General features: G+C 42.8%; 1 protein-coding gene across 1 annotated transcript in view; it reads right to left on the bottom strand.

The window, feature by feature from the left end:
• ncanb (neurocan b) overlaps positions 1 to 23,858 on the bottom strand; it is a 134,265-nt gene that overhangs the window by 68,005 nt on the left and 42,402 nt on the right. Inside the window, exons 3-9 of the mRNA XM_034147910.1 lie at positions 23,252 to 23,481; positions 22,998 to 23,166; positions 18,664 to 18,838; positions 16,371 to 16,498; positions 12,929 to 13,222; positions 10,600 to 11,433; positions 5,066 to 6,196 (exon numbers count right to left, since the gene is read on the bottom strand). Coding sequence (XP_034003801.1) covers positions 5,066 to 6,196; positions 10,600 to 11,433; positions 12,929 to 13,222; positions 16,371 to 16,498; positions 18,664 to 18,838; positions 22,998 to 23,166; positions 23,252 to 23,481 — 2,961 coding nt within the window. The remainder of the gene's footprint in view (positions 1 to 5,065; positions 6,197 to 10,599; positions 11,434 to 12,928; positions 13,223 to 16,370; positions 16,499 to 18,663; positions 18,839 to 22,997; positions 23,167 to 23,251; positions 23,482 to 23,858) is intronic.

The following is a 23,858-nucleotide window of genomic DNA, read 5'->3' as shown; positions in this document are numbered from 1 at the left end:
TACAGAAAATAAAATACAGCTGTCTGTGATGGGGCTCCTATAGAGGCTGAATAATCACCAGGTTTTGTTGTGGCACCAAAGATAATAAACCATTTTTATCATGCCATAAAAATACCTGTTTAAGTCACCTGTTCTGTTTTTTTCAGGCTCACTGCAGAATATTAAACACAAATGTTGATGGTGCATTAGCTTTACAAACATAGCAGTTTGTTTCATTGACTTTGAATATATAAATCAACATTTTCTATTCCCCAGAATGTCAGTGAACACTGATATTTTTCTGCCGTGTTTTGCCTGCTAAAGAGACATTTCCTTACTGAATTATTTAGTCACTATCTTTAACTTCAACAGCTAAAAAACCAACAGCACTTTGCAAAGTGGCAAATATTTCCCTTTCATATCGCAGCTTGCTGTGATGTTCAGCGACCTTTTCAGGCACAGCACTTGACTTGGTCCATGGAGAGACTGGGTATCGTACACTGCTGTGCTCACACGCGTCTGTACACAACTTCTTGAATGCTGAAAACTGCTGTGAGAACAAATTAAACGCGCCAACTTCGACATTAGTGTACAACTTCTTAAAACACATTTACACTTCCTACAGATTAATAACTTGTGTGCAACTCTTTCTCTCATCCATATTCTTTAATTCTCTTCACAATCTTGATCGTCCCTCCTGTCCATGAAGGTTTCTTTCACCCTGGGCTTAAACTACTTTATATTAGCAAAGTTGCTTTGAATATTCAAAACAATCTTTTGTCTCAAAAGGATTGCCTATGTTGTTGCCATGTTAGCTTAGCTTTAAGCTTCTAGCCCAGCAAGATTAGCCTCAGTTTAAGAGAGAGAAGTGATGATAAAATATTCCAGCTCTTCTCTGCCTGTTAGCGCTACTGATAATTCTGCACATGGGAAGGCTGTAGGTATCATGTGGTCTGGTCTACAGTCACTCCCGCCTGCAACAGTTCTTTGATGCCAGCCCTGTTGCCCCAGGGTTAAACAACACACTCCATTTTTAGGGAACTCCATTATCCACAATATGAGATTAGCATCAGCCAGAGTACAATATTTATCAAGGACCAGGGCTTCCAATATAGAGGCTAATCCGGAGGTATTGGTTTTGCCCAGGGAGAAACAGAAAACACAACAATTCAAGCTTTAGCAACATCCAAGTTGGTACAGAAAACGTGAAGATTGAGGTGTGTGAGGTCACAAAGGTTAGTCTATCTAGCACATTTAGTTTCTCCAGTATAATTGGTTTCAAACTTGATATCTCTAACCTGTGAGATCATGATGTTTCGTGTTTTTCTGTGTTTAACTGGCCTTCTTTCTTGAGAAGCCCTGACCTAATGATAATGGACCCCCTTCACCCTACTGAGAAGGGACCACTACTTTACCCAGGAACTTAGACAGGTGATTAGAAGAGTCTGACGTAATTAACATAAAGCAAATTCATTGGATTTATTCTGGTGCCTTTCATTATGAACAATCACTGAATCTCTTCTTACCACAGTGTACTTAAGCTCATTTTCAACACTTAAGATTGCTTCCCTTGGTTGACAGGATACAAAGAGCCTGTGCTCAGTCAGCATGAGTATCGCCATTTCATCCCACACCACGATGAAGCCCAGTGTCCCTTAAGGCTCTTCTTTAACAAATCCCATTCATTTAATATGCAGCAGCCAATAGCACAGGATTATATTCAGCAGGAGTGTTTGATATGGAAAAATGGAGGCATTACACCATGAAAAGAAACTTGGAGACGAGAAGCAGATAGTAGGCTGACAGATTAGGCAGAGGATTTAAGGGAGGTGAGGCTTTTCTAAAAGGTACAGTAGTGACAAGGATCCTGCTGAGGCTGAGGATCGTACAGGGGACGGATACAGTTAGATGGCAATTGACTGCTCTGTGTTGTATCACATTGGAGTTCAAGAGGCTATCAGAACATTATGCCAGCGAGAGTCATAACAATGACCAGAGATGTAATAAAAGACATTAAGTCAAGGAGACGGGGAGCAAAGGAGAGCGAAAAAAAAAAAAAAAAAAAAAAAAAAGCCAGGAAGGGCGAGACACAGAAAAAGAAGGATGGAGAAAATAAAGGATGGGATACACTTGGAGGGAGAGGCAGAAAAATCAATAGACTTCTATATGCAGCATGAGAATGTCTTGCTGCTCCAGACAGCCTATCCAAGGACTCCAACAGCCAACAGACAAACTGAACATCTATCCAGAGACCCATGCTATGCCAACCCAGCCTGTCCCTGTCTCCATTCATCTCCTTCTTTCCCGCCTCCATCCCTGAATACACACACACACACACACACACTTGAGGATGCTGGCTGTTCTCCTCCAAATGTAACACTCTAATTTGGGTGAGCGCTGGCTGCTGTGTTATTGATGTTGCCAGAGGTCTGATCTATCTGGAGCCCGGGACAAGGCTTTAGTCAAGATGCCTCTAACTCAGAGACATCCTGTTCCCTGTTTGCCAGAGTCTCAAACGGGCGCTGGTCATTAAAAGGCCGGACAGACAGCGCGCCGTACCGTTTCCGCCTGCCTTGCTTCGTCACCCTGCGCGGCTGGGTACCCAGTGCTCTGAGGCATTCGGTGTATTTCCACTCCTGTTGGGATTCTCTGCAGTTGAAGCTGCTATTGTAACTTGTTTGTGCTATTCAAACGTGTATAAAAACTGTCTTTAGGATTATACAATATGGAAATGAAGATATGAGTAATTAAAAAACAAATAAAATGAAATGTGTTTACTTTCTGAAAGCGTTCGCAGTGAAGGATTAAGACGTATACTCTGTGTCTTTGTGTGTGTGTATGATGGTGAAGCATGCGGGGTGGATTATCGAGGTTTACTCCTGAGCAAGTTTGGCATGCTGCTGCTTTTTCCCATACATTTAGTTTTATGTGTGTTCGTGCATACATCCAACCATCTGTGTGGGTTTAGCTGGAGGCCAGAGCGATGGGGAATTGGAAAGCTGGATGTGCTGTTATACACCGATGTCTTATCACTCTGATATATGGCCAAATAGGACACATAGGGGCTGAGACTGGCCTGATAACAAACAATGAATGAAGATTGGATGAAGTGTAAAGAAAGGGAGGAGGAAAGGACGGAAGGAAGGAAGGGAAAATGAGGAGGAACAACGTGCTCCCTGGAGGCCCATGGGACTGTGTAGAGTAGTGTGTGATCATTGATTAAAGAGGTTTATGTACTCCCAACTACAGCCTAGTAGAGGACACGCTCACCCCTCTCTCTTTCTCCCCCATCCTTCCTCCCCAGAGCTGTCTATCCTTCTGCCCTTTCCCTCCTCTCTCTCCATCTCTCCACTGTAATGGGGAGAGAACAATTGTTGTAATTTTCCTTGCACTATAACTGACAACTACAAAAGGTCATTCAGAGGGAGGAGTCTGCTTGTAGTCGCTCAGTCCATTCAAATGTCACGAAATACTGATAAACATTCTGTTTTCTTTTAATTTCCTTCTGCAGTAAACATATTACAATTCAGCAAGTGTCACTGGGCTCCAATTACAGTACATAAACCAAATTATTTCTTTCTGAAAGAAATCGGAATAATTCTCTATGTTTACGACATTGAAAGACGATTTTAGTGTCACAGTCGTGCTCCACAGTAAGCGTTGTTTACTTTTTATTGGTTAGTGGCTGTCATTTATACCAAAACCACAGTTTTATGAGAAGATGCCCCTCCTGGTTTTAATGAACGGAAGAAGGTAACATTTCTACCCAAAATGGGGCACTTTTGGTAGAAATTACAAATCAATGGAGGTAACCAAGTGGTGATTCTTCCCAGGAGAAGATCTTTGACACAAATGTGAACGCAGGTAACAGAAAAGGAGTACAGATTTAGAAAAAGTAATTGTGAGTCGTTTTTACAGTGAACATATCAAGCTAACTTCTATTCAACATATTGCAAATTGTTCATTTCCCTTTGACAGAAGCACATTCCTGTCTGAATGTTTAAGGTGTTAACATGGCTCATTACTAGGGGAACAAAAGGCTTCATGTAAGTGCAGCGACTGAATCCCTACTAGCTCTGACCACTCCATGTATTGTCTCATAAATAAACGTTTTACAAATGCACTTTGCTGTGCATGATCCGAGTCAGAAGTTTGTAAATGGATTTTCAAAAAACCTGAAAATACCAGATGCACTGAGCCGAAAATGAAAGAATGACATTAGTTTGGCAGAAACATAAAAGAAATATCCCACTAATTGAAGACTGATACATAAAACATAAGCAAACACATTTTGTTCGTTGATATTACAAACATAGCGTTTGTTATGTTCATTTACTCTGTGGTTTTCTGCCACAGCAGCAGGTCCATTAACTACCAAAAGAAATCAATGTGAGCACACTCAATCAAACAGCACAGACACGGCTTGTACTGTGAACAACAAGTTTGGAGTGCGAGAAGTTGAACCGACCGCGGAAAAAAAGAACAGAGTGAACACGGACAGACTGTAATAATGAGAAAGGAGAAGAGACGGCAGTCAATTACAAGTCCCATCTTGTAGTTTGTGTCTACATTGATTTGATGGCGACTAGGACCTCCGCCTCTCCCCAGTTCACCTAATTGCACCCGCTCTGACCCGCTAATTACTTCACTGGACCCAGTTGGTCTCACGTCAGTGGACTGCCTCTCTGTCTCGAGCCGTCTCTCTAAACCAACGTGGGAGGATGAGAGAAGAGAGAACAAGCCCGGATTAAGAATGCATGATGCGTGTCAGAGTGGGAGAGAGAGGGGACATGTAGAATGAAACAACAAGAGACAGCACACGGTACAAATAAGAGAGGTGTGTATATTTCAGGTGGTTTGCAGAGGCTGTGAACTCAGGTGGAGGATTATTATTGGAGTCAACACACTGATGTTACTGAACTGTATGTCCCCTCAGAACAGAGAGGACGTGAGGGATGATCCTGGCTCTCGCTGAGCTGCATACATAATTCAATAAATCGCTACTGATTAGATAATCACTCATAATCACGAGGATAATGGTGACAGTGAAGCACATTCATCAGGAACACTGGGGAAGCTCACTTACCTGATGGGACGAGTCCGAAGGCCCAGTTGGGTATGAGCATGCCGAAAGGGTTGTTTGTGTCTTTGTTGTCTTTCGTCGTTTTATGGTCCTCTGACTTTGGGGTTTTGAAAGGTGTCCACCGACTTCCCACCACGAAGGACTCAGACACGGCAGACCTGGATTCCATTTGTGTGGCGCCAACGTTAGAGTCAGATGCAAAAGTGGTCAACTGAACGACGCCCGTAGTCGTTTGAGATCCGTCGCCGGTTGCGGGAGTCGCTGAGAGGTTGGGTGTTGTTTTCTCCCGGTCTTCCTGAACCCATGAGATGGATATAGACGACTCCTCGGTGGTGGCGCTCTCTGAGGAGTTTTCTGTGGTGGTTGCTGTGGTGGTAGGGTCCGTCCTCTGCGTGTCTCTGGTTGTCAGAAGCTCCACTGTGGTCACTTCAGAGGTTGTCAGCACCTCCATACGAGCTTCAGGTGTAGATGTCACCACTTCCTTTCCGCTGGTTTCTTCGCTGTTCTTTGTAGATAAAGCAGTGAAACCTGGATTTGAACTGCTTTCTCCTCTTCGAGAAGGAGCAGAGGAGAGGTGGTCGGTGGGCCTGTGGACGTACAGGATCTCTCCCCTGGCCTCCTCTGCTGTGTCTGAAGGTGTGGTGGTGGGCTGTGGCACCAGCTGCCAGTAGGAGAGAGTAGTGTGTTCTGCCACAGTCACAGCCTCAGTCTGGCTGAGTGAAGTCTTGTTGGCTTTCAATCCAAACCCATCAGGAAAGTTGCTCCCCTCACCGCTCCCCTCCATCTCCTTCTCCTCCCCTGATGCCACTCTGGCAGCATTAACATCTTCTCCATCCTGGTCCTTCCCCTGACCAGAATAGTTTTCAGGGATGTCCCGTCGAAGGGAGGTGGGCAGGGTCATCACCTCGACTGGCCCACTCTTTGCTTCCATAGGCTCCCAGGTGGGGCGTTTGCCTAAAAACGGCGCCTTTCCAGGAGGACCTAGTTTAGGGGCACGCATGGATTTGATGGCCCACCGAAAGTGGTTGTTGGGGTCTGAAGAGAAAGCAGGGCCACCTCTGGGACCCTGAGGCCCGGATACCATGACATGTTCAGTGGGTGGTGATCCCTCGTTGGGACCTGTGGCAGTGAATCCTTAAGGGAACAAAGATACAGAATAGATTAATTAAAACAATTCCATTACGGGGGTGGAGAGCACGGGGGTGGGTTTAATTTTATGGATGTGGAATTGGCAATTAAAACTAAAGCCTGGCTTACATGAGCCCCATATTACACTTACAGGGAGATCAGTTTCCAAATAATTAGGTGGGAGCATTGTCTGGTGATGAGTTTCTGTCATGTGAGGGCTATGTCACTGATTTGTTTTTAAACTTATTTTCTATTTTTTTAGACTTTGTAGAAATTGTGTAGAAACTTGGACCACATCCATTGGGTTTGAGTCCCATCTGTTCATAGAGCTTACCGTGAAACAGACAAATAAAGTACTACAGAAAATTAAATGCTTTTCTTTACAACAGCATGTATTCTTGACTAAATAGGCAACAACTACAGTTTACGTTTGTCAAAACACAAGACATCATTGAGTGTTATTTATAGTCATCAACAACTGCTCCTTACTGCAGGGGCTGAACCTGATCCAGTCCAACATCTGATTCCTACAATATTTCCTGTAAAATGTGTCAATCACTTCTGTTATGATCAAATTAAGAACAAATGATACCAGATCAAACTAAATTGATAATAAATCCAAACAATAAAACATTCTTGCAGAAACCTTACTACATGGGAAACTCTACTCTCCAAATTGTCTTTTATATATTAATACAACATTAACCAATAGCAATTTTCTCTAACATGTGCTTTTTGAAGTATGTTGAAGATATACTGTACATATGCAAATAGAGTTAAACCAAATAAATGTTTATTTTCCTTTTATCCTTCCATTTTTTAAAGGCTCAAGACGAACTGCACTTTCCCGTGAACTGAAAGCAGCCATTATAATTCACTGTAAAGTAGATCTCTTAGGCTTCTTTCCTCACCAGTGGAGCGGATCAGTGCGGCTACAAAAGTTCCTGGAGTTTGTAGAGAAAGATGGGAGCCATCCCTCAAACACACTTGTGCACGCACACACACTGACACAAACGCATCAAAAGCTTGGAAGGATGTATTCAAAGTCATTTCACACTTCTGTTCTCTGTCCCTGTTTTCTTATTCCCTGTGGATTCTTTTACCCCAAACCGTCTCCTGCAGGAACACACTTGCCTGTGGTGAGAGAAGCCAAGTGGAAAAACGCAGGAGCACTGGCAACACGATAAGCAAATGACTTTTTCCAAAACAAGCTCCATCTCGACATGTTTATTTAGATGAAGTGGCCCACTGTACCTTATCAGCTTACGGCTTTAAACCAGACACTGTCTACACACCATCAATAATTCATTCAGTCTGCATGTGTGACTCACGGTTGGTTTTTTTCGGGCCACAGTGCGTTCATGTCACCGAGAGGCCCGGCTAGTGTTGCTAACATCATCATCACCGTTTGGCTGTCCTCAGTTCAGTTAATATGTCGGAAAAGTACAGCAATACTGAAGGGCGTGTGCTACACAACCCAGCACAACAAATTACCATGAGAGGGAGAACATACACAAATACGTCCATGCATGAAATATTAAAATGTGCGTCAATTATTCAAGAGGTCCGCTGTTGCCTTATGCCCGAGCGAGGCTTACGAGTCTGAGGTTCATTTCCATAAGAGACGTGTGGAGAGGCGTAATTGTTCTATTAATAATACAAATAGCTAATTACATACTTTTACTACACACACTGCTGAAAGTAAGGATAATTAAACACATTCATTTGGTTTGATCATTCATGTAATGACCCATGTTATAAATAAAATGAAACAATTAGGCAATGGTTTGGATGGTTCGAGCACAGTTAAAGTTCAGATCTGATTCTGTTAATCTGTTGGTGGAAAAGCTACAGCTTTAACTGAAATGCAGCAAAACAAACTTATGATAAACCCTGTTCAGATGGTAATTTTGTGCTTCCGCTTTGAGTGGTTCTGCTGTGTTGATTCCACTTTACTGGAGTAAACAGGCTGAGAAAAATCCCTCGGGTCAGGCAGACATGATATTACATTGAGAGGATTGAGGCTGACAATGAGAGAGACACACAGAGAGAGCTGCCACCAATGGCACCTCATCCCACCTGCACTTACTGTATGGCATCCAATAAAACAAACACTGAGCTGAAGGTATTGCATGGCCATGGGAATAATGTCAGGAGCAGTGTCAGTGCACAGAACTCCCAGTCTTCTCTCACATAAATGCAGTCTCTGCTATTGAAGAAACTGGTTTCATGACAGAAAGTCGACTCTTAAGAGCTTATTCAAATTCTACATGCGCTCTTCGGAGGCAGATCACTCCACTAGGAGACCTACAAAATAAAACCTAATTCAATAAAATGTTCAAAATGTTTTGATTTGCATGGAAGATGATTTAAGTCATCGCTCATGCAGAGCCCTTTTCAAAGTAATTTGATTCAACACTTAAATTCTAATCTCTCTTGGACGGGCTTGTCTGCAGTGCGAAGCTTTGCACCCCCCTCAATCAAAAGAGGCAACATGGCACCATCAGTTACTGAGGAGTGTTGAGATCCAAGGGATAGCCCGAGGTGTGCAATAACCGAGTTTATTCAGCTCACTGATGCTGGTTTAAGAAGAGACATCAGTTGGGTAGCTTTCCATCATGGCAACATTAAAGACAGAAAGACTTATCCTCGCCCCCCCCTTTCCTCCATCTTCCCCCCTCTCCCCTCTTCCTCATCCCCCTCCTGTGATGCTCGTCCTTGCTGTAGTGATCATTACCGCCTACCTTCAGAGAGCCGGGGCCTAATTGGCAGAGACAAAGATGGAGGTGAGAGGGAACGGCGGTGCAGCCCAACCTCCACGTTAATTGGATACGCCTGTGAATAATGCATGTGGAATAAAGCTTGGATTTTCATTTATACCAAGGAGGTTAGTGTTGGATTTCAGGTAGCACAGCAGCATTTATATTAATAAAGCCTGCAATTGGTGAGAAGAGCCTATCACCTTTATTAAATCATTTTGTGGGAGATACTTGTTTTAAGCCTTCCCTATATCTGATGTTTTATTCATTTAAAGAAAAGCTTCCTTCTTTCAACGTGTTGGTAAACTTTATTTGGCTTCTGTTTGGTACATTTCTCCACTTTCAGCCCTAGGATTAGTTTGTCTGTGTTAAGGGCTCCAAAGCGTGACCATTTTGGTGAAGTGCAACAAAAAGACGTTGTTAGATGCACCATTGTGAGTCAAATGTATTGTCTGTTATTGTTTGTGTACATGTGCGTCATTATCCTTTTTTTTCTCCACCTGCATTCTGCGGACATCCACCTCTACTCTGCAGCTGATTGGATCTGGGCCCTGTGCTCCTCTCCTCAATGCAAAGAACCGCTTGACCAATTTCTGTGGCTCAGATACTATGATATTATGCATTGCTTTCATAGCAAGGAGTGCAATCCAAGGCATGGCTGGGATACATTTCGGAGCATCACCATTCCAAAATGAAATGTTAGAAAGCACTATGTCTAAAAAAGTAAGTCCTTGAGCCATTCCTCTAATCTTTAGTCGGACTTTACCCCTGCAGTTACACATTTAAAGAAGTGATCTTGGGTTTGGTGCAAGGCTGGATTCAAGAAGACATGAGAGGTGACCTGGTGACCTTTTCCTTCTTTGGGTGTGTTGCACTGCACTATTCCTGAGGCTAATTCACTCCACTGTAGATGTTTCATAGGGGCTTTCAGGCTCTTCTGCCCACACACATGGAGCAAAAACACAAACAATGAACCCCTTCACTTGTCAGGCGTTCTCCTAGTCCCCAGACCGTTTCTCTCTTTATGTCTGAACACAGACTTCTTAAACTTCCATCCATGTCTATTAACATTGCTTTGTTTAATACATTCTCCACACCTAATACCAATCAATTCTTAAGGAAATAAATAAGCTGTAATTTGTGATGCAGGTCTGCTATTCTGAACATACATTACATATGTGAGCAAACCTTTTATTGCAAATTACATTAATTCAAGTTTAGCATGTCCTCGCTATCACAGCCTGTACTATAAAGAAAGCACTCGATAAACATGAGAATAAGTGAAGAACGGTCTCCACTCCAACAATTTGAATTGCATGTGGTATGATGTGGTATGCCCCTTTTGTTTGTTTGCAATTACTGTTTGATCAAATCTACAGCGGTACTTCAAATTGCCCTGCGGAGGAATACATTATAGCATACTCCAGGGAAAAGAAGAGAGGGTGGAATAGAGAGTATGATACTGTTTAAAAACCACAACATAAACAGATCCTACATTCACCATCGACGTATTAATGCACCAGGCTTCTAATTGATATAAAACAGCTTACATTTACCCTCATTTATAATTCAATTTCATACTCAGTTATGAGTTCAAAAGGTTGAAAGGTGAAACAACAAACACACACAGATAAAATCCATTTTTCATACCGTTACTGCTGCTGGATGGAGGGCTGTTAGAAGACGTGCTGGAGGTTTTTTCTCCGGGCTGGGTAGTGTTGTCATCTTTTTGGACTGCAGGCACTAATGGAACCAGTGGCATCACCTCTTTCTCCTGCTCAGACAGACCTTCCTCTGGAGCCTGTAGTCCACTGGTGGGAGGCCTGGAGGATAAACTCCTGTCCTCCAGAATAGCATTGTCCATGCTGCCCTTGTTTCCACTTGGTCTCGGTCTACTCGGGTTGCTACTGGATGCTTCCCCCTGTGTCTGGTTCTCCCCTTGTTTTTCTTTAAGCACTGAAAGTCTCTTTTCCTCCACCTCCTTACCTGCTGTCAAATACCTAAAGGGCCTTACCAGAGTGTTCATAAACTCAGCCAACACACTGTTACTAGTCTGTGACTGGGGAGTGGACGAAGCTATGGAGGATAACGTTGGGGTGTCAGATGAACCATAATAGCCACCATCTTCTTCTTCATGAGCAGACCCCCCATGGTTCTCCTGGTCTGGAAGGCTCATGGTGCTGCTGCTCTTTGGGCCTTCAGACTCTTCCTGGCTCAGTTGACTCGCCTGTTTTTCATCCCAAACCTCCTCCGGTCTTAAATGGATGACTACGTGCTCTTCAGAGATCTCAGAGGAGTCGTTGTTCCCAGCAATGGAGCTGACTCCTGCGCTGTCCAAGTCAACCAGGCCAGTCCAGGTGGAGGTTTTGGATAAAGAAGCACTACGCTGGGCTTCAGTGACTGGAGAGATGGGCTCTGCTGCTGGGTCGGGTCCCTGGTACAAAGCCTGCGCCTCCACAGCCTGGACCCCCTCTGTGTGGTGGGCTGCAACACACAACAGTGGTAGTTATTCACCTGATGTACTGTATCTGCTCATCTTTACCTCTCACCTCCCTGGCATTGCTTCTCAAACAATATTAAATTCAGAGCATGCTGTACGACGTTCGGCTGATAAAGTTGTACCACATGTGGCTCCGTTTTTTCTTCCATAAAATCCAAACATTTTCAAATGAACAAACATGCATATATTGTGTTCAAAAGATTGTATCGACAATATTATTTGCATGAGCCATATTGATGCTATTAAGCAAAACATATTACCATTTTTATCTACTTTCAGCTTTCTGAAAGACAATTAGTTTTAAATATTAATGTAAATGTGCATAAAGCTTTGGTGCAATGTAGAGGTTCATCGATCAACGTTTTGTTTGGACAAATGCACTGTGGCTCCGCTCTCATGCTGTTATTGTGTATTTAAAATGATTGGGTTATGCAGATGTTTTTGTTCAGTGAAAATGTCATAAGCTGAATTTGTGAGAGATGGAATTGCCACCTTTATTTTCCTGTCTGTGAAAATACAAATGTCAAATATTAACTCTGTAATTTGCTTCAATCAATAGAAGCCAGAAAAGCAAAATCAAGCAAAATCACAGGCGTGATCATCTTCAAAATACCAGGAAGCCACATACTGATGCTTGGGCAGTTCAATGGGTTGGAGACCGCATTGGAGATACATGAAAGCCCATTTGCTCTCATACAGATGCTAACAGATGCTAACAGATGCCCTATTTGTCTGCTTAACTAACTCCAATACTAACCCATCTGTTTCTTCAACAGAGCCAAATCTGTAGTACTAAGAGCGCAGACTCTGCTCAGGATGGGAGGGGTCAGGTTGGTGTTAAAATAGTCTTTCAGGACTTTCTCCCCAGGAGAAACCATCAGTGTCCAGGGCCAACCAGAGTGACCTCAATATGTCATGTGACGCTACGAAACTTTTTCTAAAACTAACCAAGGTTTGTTTTTTGCCTACATTAACTAATCGCAAACATTCTATGTCAACGCAAAAGCCTGCCGCCCCGGAGGAACGATATCACTGTGGAAGAATGCTATAAATAAACAACAACAGTGAACAGAATGAGCCGTGAAGTCGATCCAAGGAGAGGATGAAACTAACTTAGTTCATTCTCAGTTGGCACATGATAAAAGACAAGGTCAGGCACAGAGTCACTGCAAACCCCTGTTGGACTCGTTCACATTCCTGCACTTTGTATCTCTCTCTTCCTCTCTGTCCTCTTTCTGTTGGTTTCCCCCTCTCTCAGGCTTCACTAAACACAACATACAGTACACGCCTTCAAATCCATCAGGGGGGGCTCCAAATGTCAGACAATCTCTTTGCAAGTACTTCATGTGTGACACAAACATGTCGTGCTAATTAAAAACCAGAATGGAAAGCAGGTCCCCAGACCCCTCTGTCGTTGCCATGGCAATTACCACAATGATGGTGCATCATCAATTTTATCAACACAGATTGCAGCGTTACCTCGGTAGCAGTAGGCGTCGTACAGAGCCGTGGTGTCAGGGAAGCCAGTGCGGTCGGGCTTGTTGTAGACGGTCCGCACGCCGGGCTCGTCTCCGCCGCAGTTCTTCCGCGGGACGTTGATGGGGTAGCGGGCGCTGCCGTCAGCGAGCCAGCCGGGGTCACACTGGTCCAGACCGGCCTGCCAGGAGAGGTACAGCTGACCCACGGTGGCCAGCTGGGCTCCCAGGGTGTGGCAGTGGGTGGAGGCTGTGGCCAGACTCAACTTCTCCGTCACAGTGGAGTGGAAGACTTCACCTGGGAGGAGAAGAAGGAGAAGAGAGAAATGTGTTAGTGTGAGACTGGAGGCATTTCAGCCCTCAGACTAACATCCAGTTTTAGTTTTGTGGTTTGTTTAGTTGTAAAACACTATGTAACAACATTCAAGTCTCTAGCTTTTTATATTATGTGTGTGCGCATGATTCAAAGTGTCTTCATAAGTTCCATCCATTTACTTTTCCTCCTTATACAACTTTTCCAATGTAATAAGAGTTGGGAACTTGATGTGCTGAGATAAAAATTGCATTTGCTCAGCATAAGAATGCACTATTGTTCGGGTAAAAATAATTTTAAAAAACCATCAGTTTTTCAATGAATAGACTATATAAAGAGAGTTCTTTGAATTCAAAGCAGTTGCAAAGAAGCATCTAAGAGAAAGGCAAGTAGACTGAAGGAGCAGAAGAAAGAAGAAGCTTAAGGGAAGGGTGGGGTTTGATGTGGATAAAATAGAGATGCAAAAATAAGGCCTGAAAGAGAGAACTCGAGAGGACCACGATGTCTGTGCAGCACACATTCAATTATATGATCAGAAGATCCACTGGCAGCTTGTGTTGAAAAATATATGAGCTGGAGGAGTGGACAGTGGGAATGAGGAGCGGAGAACTGATGAAGCTCGACGTGAGGATCCAGGAGATTTATGCCAAGAGTTAAAAGAAATGTGCGGCTGATGTGTTGAACTGAGATGGGGAGGTAAAGGGTGAAGAAGCGAACAACATGAAAGAGGCAGAAGCATATTATCTGAGAAGAGATGTTTGAGGAGGAAGGCTAGAAGATGACGGAGATATTTATTGGAAGGAGAAAAGTTGCTAATTTATACTCGGTCAACGGCCAGTCATGCATTTGGTTTACATCTATTTAATTGTTATCCCCACATATTTTATCCTTATTAGACATTTGTTTAAAATTGTCATATTTAACGTATTAATTTGTTTGTTATGGCAGATAATTCAGTTACATTTATTTGTGTGCATACTGTATTACTAAAACCCTCTTTTACTACATTAAAAGTCATCTCCTACAGAAAACCAAACCATGCTGAAATATAATGGGATGTAGAGATATGTAAAGTCTGCTGTAAATGGTGTGTATAGGAAAACAGAGCTTTTAAATTAAACTTCTAGTGTTGTTTTCTTTTTACAGAATAAGAGAGAAAACACCTGCTATGTATCATCTCGTAATTTGAGTTTGATTAAAGACAATTACGCGCTGATCGTTTCAATCAGGTTGTTTATCTCACTGAATTAAATTGTGAACTGCTGGATACAAAGTCAACAGGGGGTCATGCAATCTTCTTTGCTCAACATCTCAGTCACATACAGAACATTCATATCTAAAAATGTACCTCTTGAACCCCTAATAACAGTCCTGCTTTTACCACTTCATAAACACATGACACAGATAGACTGGTCCCTGCAGTGTGAGTTATTGGAGTTAAAAAGAACCTGCTGTACTTATGATTGTTCTTTTAAATATTGCAAATATGACAAATCATGTATTTCAGCCCCTCCACTGTTTTTATAAAAGAATATGTATATCTGAAGAGGAGCGAAAGCCAACCAGAAACTTCAGTTGCCTAATAGAATAACCCTAACGGATACATAGCTGAGTGAATGGGACAATACATGGAAAACACAGTCCTTATGTGGACAGTGATTACATTAAATATACATTGTCATCCTCCTTAACCAAAAGCGGGTTTCAATACATAACAAATCAAAATTGTTTAGATTTTGAACATTAAAGGTAGGGTAGGTAAGTTTGAGAAACCGGCTTGAGATACACTTTTTGTTATATTCCATGGAATGCTCTTAACATCCCGATAGCAATGAATATCTTAAGTGCTTTGACAAAATATCCATAAAAAAATGTCATCTGTGGAAGCCGTAGTACTGTAAAAAGTACGACCAGTCATTTTAGCCGGCCCGGCTAAAATAACTGGATGGCCTACCTGCCTGTCAGCCTTCCATCTGTGCACAAACTTATCTCGTGCCCTCATTGGTCATGTGCGCGTTCGTGTGTGTTGGAGGAGGGGCTCTATAAGGAAGTGGCAGATTTTCTCCGGTTGTGTATTTCAAATTCTAGCGATCTCGAGCCGGTTTCTCAAATGTACCTACCCCACCTTTAATAGATCTGATTTTCATAATGGCTGTGCTCACCACGGATTTATAGAGAACTGGATACAGCGTTCGAGGAGGGGGGCCAACAGACTTAGGCTAAAGCTACATGTGAAAGGTAAACCAGTTGGTGATCCATGATGTAGGACACGTGGAAATGAAGGACCAGCACTGTTCCTGATGTAAGAAAATATGCCACCCCTTTACCAATTAGCATACGAGCTAACCTTTGCGTCTTACTTTAAAACAACTGCCTTTGGTGCTGCAAAAGTAAAGTTTAAAGGTCACCTATTATGCAAAATCCACTTGTTCATGTCTTTTATACATCAACATGTGTCCCCTCTTTGTAAAGAGATTCTGAAAGTTTTAGGAAAAAAGATTAGCTCACTTTCTGTCCTGATCCATTTATATAAAAACCTGTCTGAAAATGAGCTGATCAGATGTTGGCCACTTTATGATGTCATAACGATTTTTTGGCTTGTGTAACCATTAGCCAATCACCAACCAAGGTACCCCCCCACCCCCTTATCACCTGAATCTCCTCCTAGAGCACCATTGTGTTCTTTTTAACCAAATATCTCTCAGAGGGGCGTGGGGAGTGGCTCCTTATTTTCATCTAAATTAACAGACAGAGAATCAGCACTTTTGAAACGGGGCTGAAACAGAGGGGATTATGGGATGCTGCAATGCATGATCTGTTTGGTATTTTGAGCAAAGCTTCATAGACAGGTTTTTTATATATCTGAGACCTATAATATATGCCTAAAAAAAGTATAATAGGGGACCTTTAAGGATAACACAACTGACACACTCGTTGCATGTTTTGCCTAAATAAGGTTGTAACATGTTTTCTGGATTCAGTGTTGTCTCTGTCTTACACAAACTCTTCTCTCACGCTGCCCTTTCTCTTCTCTGTGCTAACACAGTTGTGAGTCCTGGTCGCAGCGCTCTCCTGCTTTGTGCACTCCTGCATGACTAAACCCACATTTATGGATGAAGCTCCTGACCCCTACCGTGAAGCTGCTTAGCAAAGCAGTAGACATCAAACAGCTCATCGGGTGACCTATCACCGTAGTTACGGACTCCAGGTGAGTCCTCGCGATCGCCATAGCAACCGGGCCGTGGCGACTGGATGGGATACCTGCAGAGAAATCCAAGTGACGGGGACAGAGAGAGAGAGAGAGAATAATTTAGCTTGGCAAAGAAAGAGCAGCCACACACAAACTTGTCTCCCTGGGGACGAGTCTGTGTTCACACGCATACACAATAAGATAAAAACTGAACGGCACTTTCATCATCTCCTGCTCTAAATACAATGGGTTTAAGTATATCTTCCTCACAGAGATTACCAAAATATTTTACCCCTAAGAAAGAAAAGGAAAAATTTAATATCCTCCTGAAACTGGATGTAATGCCAGAGTGAGTTATACAGTAACATTCATTACTTGTCACAACAACCGCAGGACAACAATTGGAAAGCAATTCAATATATACAGTATCCTGCTTCCTTTAATTATTCTGCCTGCAGTGTGGGTTTCACAGGAAAATTACCCTACCATTTGACTTAAAATCGTTTTGAAATGTGTTTAATACTCTGGCAATTTCAGAATTCCAGTAACGCTACAGATAGAGAGAGAGGGAAAGGTAGGTAGAAGCTGGAAGTCAAGGAGAGGTTAAAATAATCCACCTTCAGTGGCTTGTGGGGCTGAGAAAACAGCGATCTATATTCAGGCTCCAACTGAGCAATTATTCCACAAGAACATTGATTCCGGCAGCACCAGGGCACAGGGAAAGAGGCTGATTAAAAGATTACACCGGGCATACAGGGTCTTATGAAGTATAAGGAACAGACATATACACAGATGCACAAACACACACACACATCGATAACACACACATGCCTGCACATAACCATAAAGCGACCTGTTTTCAGTAAAAACAAAAGAACTAAGTCTTGTAGTTTCTCGGGCCTCAGCCTCTTTCTTTCTGCTTGGTGGCTGATGAAGCGATGCCTGATGTCTGTATTTTCTCCACCGTATTAATTGGACACTTCCCTTTTGGCTGATGTGCAGTCAGAGCCTCCTGGATTTGGACCAATTAGATGACTCCCGAGTGAAAACAATGGGAGCGTAGGACGGAACGAGAGAAAGAAAGAAGGAAGCTGTGCCGCAGGAAGGTTGTGAAAAAAGTGTCAGGAAGACAACAGTCAATCTGCCTGGCGACTGGAGCAACAGAAATTAAAATGTAGAAGTGGAGAGCAGCTCTGACTGATGATGGTGAGGGACTTTACGGACACTGGCAGGCTGAGGCACACGCAGACGCCTGACTGACAGCTCAGAGGGGGCAGATGTAGTTAACTGCATTTACAGTGTGCAAACAAGCAATTAGAGCCAATTATTTTGCACAGCTTTGTGTTTATAGAAAAAGATCAAAATGGCATGCATGCTTTGTTCTCTGTTTTGAGACATATCTTGAGCAGCAGAGTGAATTTATTTTTGTTACAATGTTTGATCATGTGGCGAATTATCCAAAAATATAAGGCTGAAATGGAGATTTTAAAATAGCAGCCTGGTCGAATAAACAAGAGCTGCCAGCAAACCTTGTTACTTTGAGCCTAAGACGGCTAATTGCTATGTCGAGCAGGGTATTCAGATGCAGCTGCATTGTAAGTGATTATCAGGGACTATAGACGTTGGGTTCTGCCCACGGATCGCATCATTTGTTGTTGGCACTAAAGAAAGAAAGGAGTCATTTCACAGCATTTTGAAATTGTAGAGGCCAACATTTCTTCCGGACTTAAAATTGTTTTCAATGACGGCAGTATAGAGACACTGATCTGCATTGCAGTTGTAACCATAGTGACAGTAAAGTTTGTCCTCTCAGTTATTCCAACAAAATGAAGCTTTTAGACCTGACACTGTAGAGGAATGCAAAGTCAGTATATATATTATATTTATTTCCAGTTTTTATACTTTTTTCTCATTTTTCTCATTTTCTTATAACTTAATATTTCATCATTGCGTTTAAGAAGAAAAATACGAACCTTTATTCATCCCCAGTGGTTCACTCAGATGTTATTACACTAAGTACAATACACACACACACACACACAATACAGAACCTATACACAGTAGGTTTAAAAACATTGTTGTCTGGCGTGGCGACCCTTCGTTTCCAAGCTTCTCAAGGTTCCCTACAGACTGCGCCACTGCACCACCAATATGTAAGCACTATATATATTAAAGCAAATTCCTTGTACGTGTCAACTAACATGGCAAATACATCTGATTCTGATTCTGAACTCACCGCACAGTCTGGTCAGACAGCCAGCCTGCATCACAGTTGTCGTATCCGTCAGCAAAGGTAGCCTGCAGCTGGCCTGGTGTTGCGATGACTGCCGAGTTCTCCACGCACACTCTCTTGGCGTCAGCAAAGGACAGGGCGTAGCGGTCATGAGGGGCCCGGTAGTGAAATACAACACCTGTAACAAAGAGATACACAATGTGATAACAAGTAGGGAGGATGCTCCAGAAAAGTATTTGCGAGAATTTATGACCTGCAACCTCTGGGTCCCCGTAATATTTATGAACTACAACCTTGAAGCACTAAAACATGGCGATTGACACGCTCACATGGAGCCTTCCAGACATACACATCATGTACTGACAATGTTCCCTCTCTGTGTAGGAGGAAAAGAAGCATTCAAGGTTCAGCAACCTGTGTACGGGAGTCTCATTTGCATCTGACAGTCGGTCGGCTTATCATTAGAGAAAAGAGATGTTGCCCTTGGATACTGCGTATGAAAAACAGTGCTGATGTTTATTTTTCTGCTTTAATAGCACACACACAATGTCACCCTTCTGCCAGCAAAGCCAGCCACCGCACTCATGATGGGAAGACAAAGAAGGCAAAGATAGAAACAGAGAAACGCTGCATTCAATGACATGTATGTAGTGGATTCATCGCATATTGAACCACAGAGACATTATAAGAAGGTGAGAGGGAGACAGGAATACAAATAAGTGAGGGGAAAAGAAAATCAACTGGGAACAAAGTGAGATACGATTCCTTTAGCTGTGAAAGGGTCATATATTCCACTTAAATGGGAAGGGAATAGCTTTAGAAGTGTCCATCTAACGTTCCCTCACCTCCCACCTTTGCCTGTCATTCACACAGCTGTTCCCCCGAGGAACATCCAGTGACTTGAAAGCCAGAGGCCGTCTGGCTGCTAACACGGATCCTTTATCTTGGCTGGCTTTGTATGGGAGAGTGACAGAGATTCCTGCGAGATGGAGGCCTGCATGGCAATTTGAGCATTAGCACTCCAGGCTTTGGCCGTAAGAAAAGCAAGCAGGGCCATGTGTGTTTGTGACACACACAGCAGAAGACAGTTTCCTCAACGCCAAGAGTCTATCTAGCCATTGTGTTGTCTTGGTCTTATTCTTCTCTTCACAAAAATGTGGAGCATAAATCCTGTGTTTTTTTCCTCGGTTTCTTTTCTCATTTTCCATCCTTTCTCCTTGGAGGCTGCGTCCAAACAGAGATGCTAACTCGCTGGCTAATACGTACACAAGAGATAGACAAATTGGTTTGCTGTCGGCTAGGAAAAACCCAGACCTATTCCACATGAGGGTTGAATGCCCAATACTTCATGCCTCTATTTTTACCCTCTGCATTTTTACACATCCCCACACAGTCTCCAGAGAACAGGAAGGCACTACTTGTGGGTTGGCCCTGTGCTTTATGACTGCATGTTGCCCCATATTATAGCACCGTTGAACAGGTGTCCCTCGGTATATTATTTAGAACACTACACTGCATTATACAGCACAGCAATTACTTTGTTTGAATTCAAAATGTAATTCGAATAATTCTCACGTTTTGTGTGTGAAAGTAGCTAATTATTAACTTTAATGATACTATAGTATTTCTCAATTATTCAAAAGCAGATGAACCTGTTTTTGGACAGATTTGTAGTAACGTTGCCAAAACTCTGATAATGCGGCAGTGTTAGGACATCTGCTGTCAACTATTATGATGCATAGTTTCCTAAAACATGGTCTAACATTAAAGAGCCTACAAAAGGTAACATAAACACTAAGGGCAGACTTAAAATCGGTTCATATTTAAATCTGCATACACAGAGTATGATACGATTTTGTTTAAGTTGTGGTACTAATTACAGGTTTCTCTAAAGTATTAACAACAGTATGAATAGTCACACATGGTTAGGGATCTACACATGTGTATGCAAACTATAGACTGAATATACTGTATTCATGACATGAATGTCTCTGAAACAGTTTAGGTTTCAAAGATATACATTGCTATCTGATGAGGAAGTTGTTCAAACAATTAGAATATGCTTTGCACCATGCCCAGTGCTCATATTCTATCTATTGTCCTCACAGCAGGTAAAAGTGGGCATCCATATCCCACCTAAAACAACGGCTAACGCTATCAATAGCATTACTTTCTAATTGGTCGGGACACAGCCAATTGACCAGTCAATATGTGCCAAGAGAAAGAAAGAAAATGGAGACTAAACAAGGAATGAGTAAGAGCGAGGCAGCAGGGGAGAAATTAAGAAAAAAGATGGCAAGAGAGGAAGGACATCTCATCGAGGCTTAGGCAGGCACGCACAAATTACTCTGAGAAGAGCACTGTGGATTAATATGATATTGATATAGCTGAGCAGCATCAATACCTGCTAATTAATACGTTAAGCACTCAGTAGAATTAGAGTGAGGACGGCTGTGGTCTGCCATGTAGCGTGACTGCCAATTAAGACTAAGCCCTGGAGATGGCTACTCCTCGCCAGCTATGTAATTGGTTTCTCTCTGAAGGAGTGGTTTTCATACGGTGTTAATCGATTGGCTAAGATGGGGAGGATGCACTGGTCTCCCATGCATTGTGACCGGGGTCTTGCCCACTAAATGCAGACTGCTCCTATGGAGAAAGATGAAGTACTCTGCTAGCTTGCAAAAACAGGACAGCATCCTTGTTAATTATAAAGACATTGTGGCCTGTACACACACACACACACACACAGACATTCCCATACACATAAACATGTTTGCATATATTGGATATATAGTGGAAACTATCCTTGTTACTCTCAAAGACGGTAACAGAAAAGGGCTACTTGGCCTATGAGCAGATGTTAGCAACACTAGCATGGGTTTGAAGATGAGGAAGAAAAGTGCACCGTGGATAATGCATCGTGTGATTCCCTGTGGTCATTATGCTAAAAGATTATTATTAAAAATAGTGACCTGGAAAGAATCTGACGAAAGCTCAGCAGCTAATATACCCAGAAAAAAGTAATTATTGTTCTCCTCCAGTGAGCTACCGCGTGCCAGTCTGGTAATTCCACAAACGCCTGTGTCCTGGATACAGATATTACTGTGAATGGTCTATTTAGTTAAGACCAGCGAGAGTCATTCAGAGCGGTCAGAGTAACACTATTTCACAATAGCATACACTGCTGGGTTCCTAGCATTTGGCTTTCAGTGCATGAACAGCACCTGAGTGGCCAAGGTCAATGATGTTTAATGTGTTCGAGTTCCCTCACCTCTCCACATCATCATACATTGTATGCTGACAGTACACAACCCTGGGTGTAATGGCTGTATTAGCCTGACACGAAAAACAGGGTCATTATTATTCATAGTGGTAGACATTGAGAGCTATGGGGGGGCTGTGCTCCGCCAAAGAGAGGAGCGTTGATTTGAGACAATTATTCGTGTGGGTGAAAACATGGACAAAACTAAGAGGGACATAAACTCTGATAATGACTGTGTATATAACCACTCATCACTTGATGATACTATAACATTTGCAGAGAAATGATACTGAATCACAGAAATAATGAGGATTGTAAGGTAATTAGCAGATTCTTGCTTGCTTGCTCTTTCCCTCTAGTTATTCAAATAACAGTTTAGTGGTGAGACTGTCCAGTGTAGATTTAACAGAAAAACACATTATAATATGTTGAAACAAGACCAGCTATGGGTGCCTACTTGCTAAGTAATGATAGAAAGCTGATTACACTTTCATTAACCCAGAAACCATCGGCTCAAATGTTAAAGACTGGACTAGTGATAGCTTTCTCCCCATAGGAATATTTAACATTCTCTCTATTAAAAGGCACATTAAGTCTCCTAAATGTACTTCAAACTTGTAGCTGGGGTTTAATTTTAACAATATAATATATAGTCATGGTTATGCTGGTTTATTTGCAATGCACCTCTCTCCTTTCAGTAAAGTTTAAACCTTTAAATGATTTGGTATTTGGTAATTACCACAAGAGTTATTGAGCGCTGCAAATGTAACGCTTTATAACCTGTAGACGGATTTAATAGTTGTTTTGGCTTCTCTGATTCATGTAGCTAAAGAACACCTGCTGGGAAGTTAGCAAGAGTACTAGCTTGGAGCTAGGGCCCTTGACTACTTATTGCATGTTTCATGAGTTATCCAGGTCCTTGAGGTAGATTTGATATCATAACATTAGGTAGATATCCTGAAGTTTGTTAAATGTGACAAGCTTACAGCTAGGTTTTCTCTATCTTGACATAAACCACTCCATGTGTGACTTCCATTTAAAGCGGCTTCCTTTATCAGAAAGAAAATGTATTTACCTGTGACCTCCAGGGGAACTGTGTCCTGCTCATCGTTGATGCCCACCACGACCTCACAGCGGTACAGGCCCGAGTCGCTGGAGCGCAGCCCTGACAGAACAAGACTGGCATTGTAGCGGTTCTTATTGTAACCAGGCAACATCACACGACCCTGAAAGGCCTTCTTCACCTGCAGGGAGAGAGAGAGGGGAGTAAGAATGAGACCACTTCACACCAAATATTTCCCACATGCCCGCCTTGAGTGTTTACTTTACCTTGACCACATTGTCTTTAGCCACCAGGACCGACTGCTCCTTCTGCAGGCCGTCGGAGCCTCTCTGGCCCCAGACCTTGGTCCACTTGATCCGGGGGGGCTCATGGGATGAACTGGTCCCGGGGCGCAGGGTGAAGAGGCAGGGGAGGAGAACAGTTTTGGACATCTCCTCGCTAATGGTCTGATGGGTCACCTTCCGCATATTCACCATGGTGTCTGCGTCGGTTACGCCTGACAAGAGAAAAAACAGAAGAGTCAATCAATGCCGTCTTGTAAATTAAGCCACTTGACGTTGCTTCTCATTACACCGAGAAGTCGTGAGTTAATTGCTTTTTGTTGGAGAAAACATGCTCTCCTTCAAGGTTCCTTTGTTCTATCCGATCCTCCTGGTTGTGGAGTAAAGGGGACAGAACAGAGGCTCACTGCATGGCGCTCTGCTTATCGGACATTGATCCAACAAACCATTACTGGGCTACCTGAACAGTGGGAGGCAGGGCAGGACCGTGGAGGAGGATATCAAAAGTCCTTTCATAAGCCATATATCAAACCTGGATGTGCATTATGAGATGGATCAATACCAACCCCTTGTTTGCAGCTCAAAGCACCAC

This window comes from Trematomus bernacchii, unplaced genomic scaffold (genome assembly GCF_902827165.1).
Source record: "Trematomus bernacchii unplaced genomic scaffold, fTreBer1.1, whole genome shotgun sequence".
In the NCBI taxonomy this organism is placed as follows: Eukaryota; Metazoa; Chordata; class Actinopteri; order Perciformes; family Nototheniidae; genus Trematomus; species Trematomus bernacchii.
The sequence above is the reverse complement of the archived record's forward strand: the minus strand, read 5'-3'. Positions and strand labels throughout refer to the sequence as shown.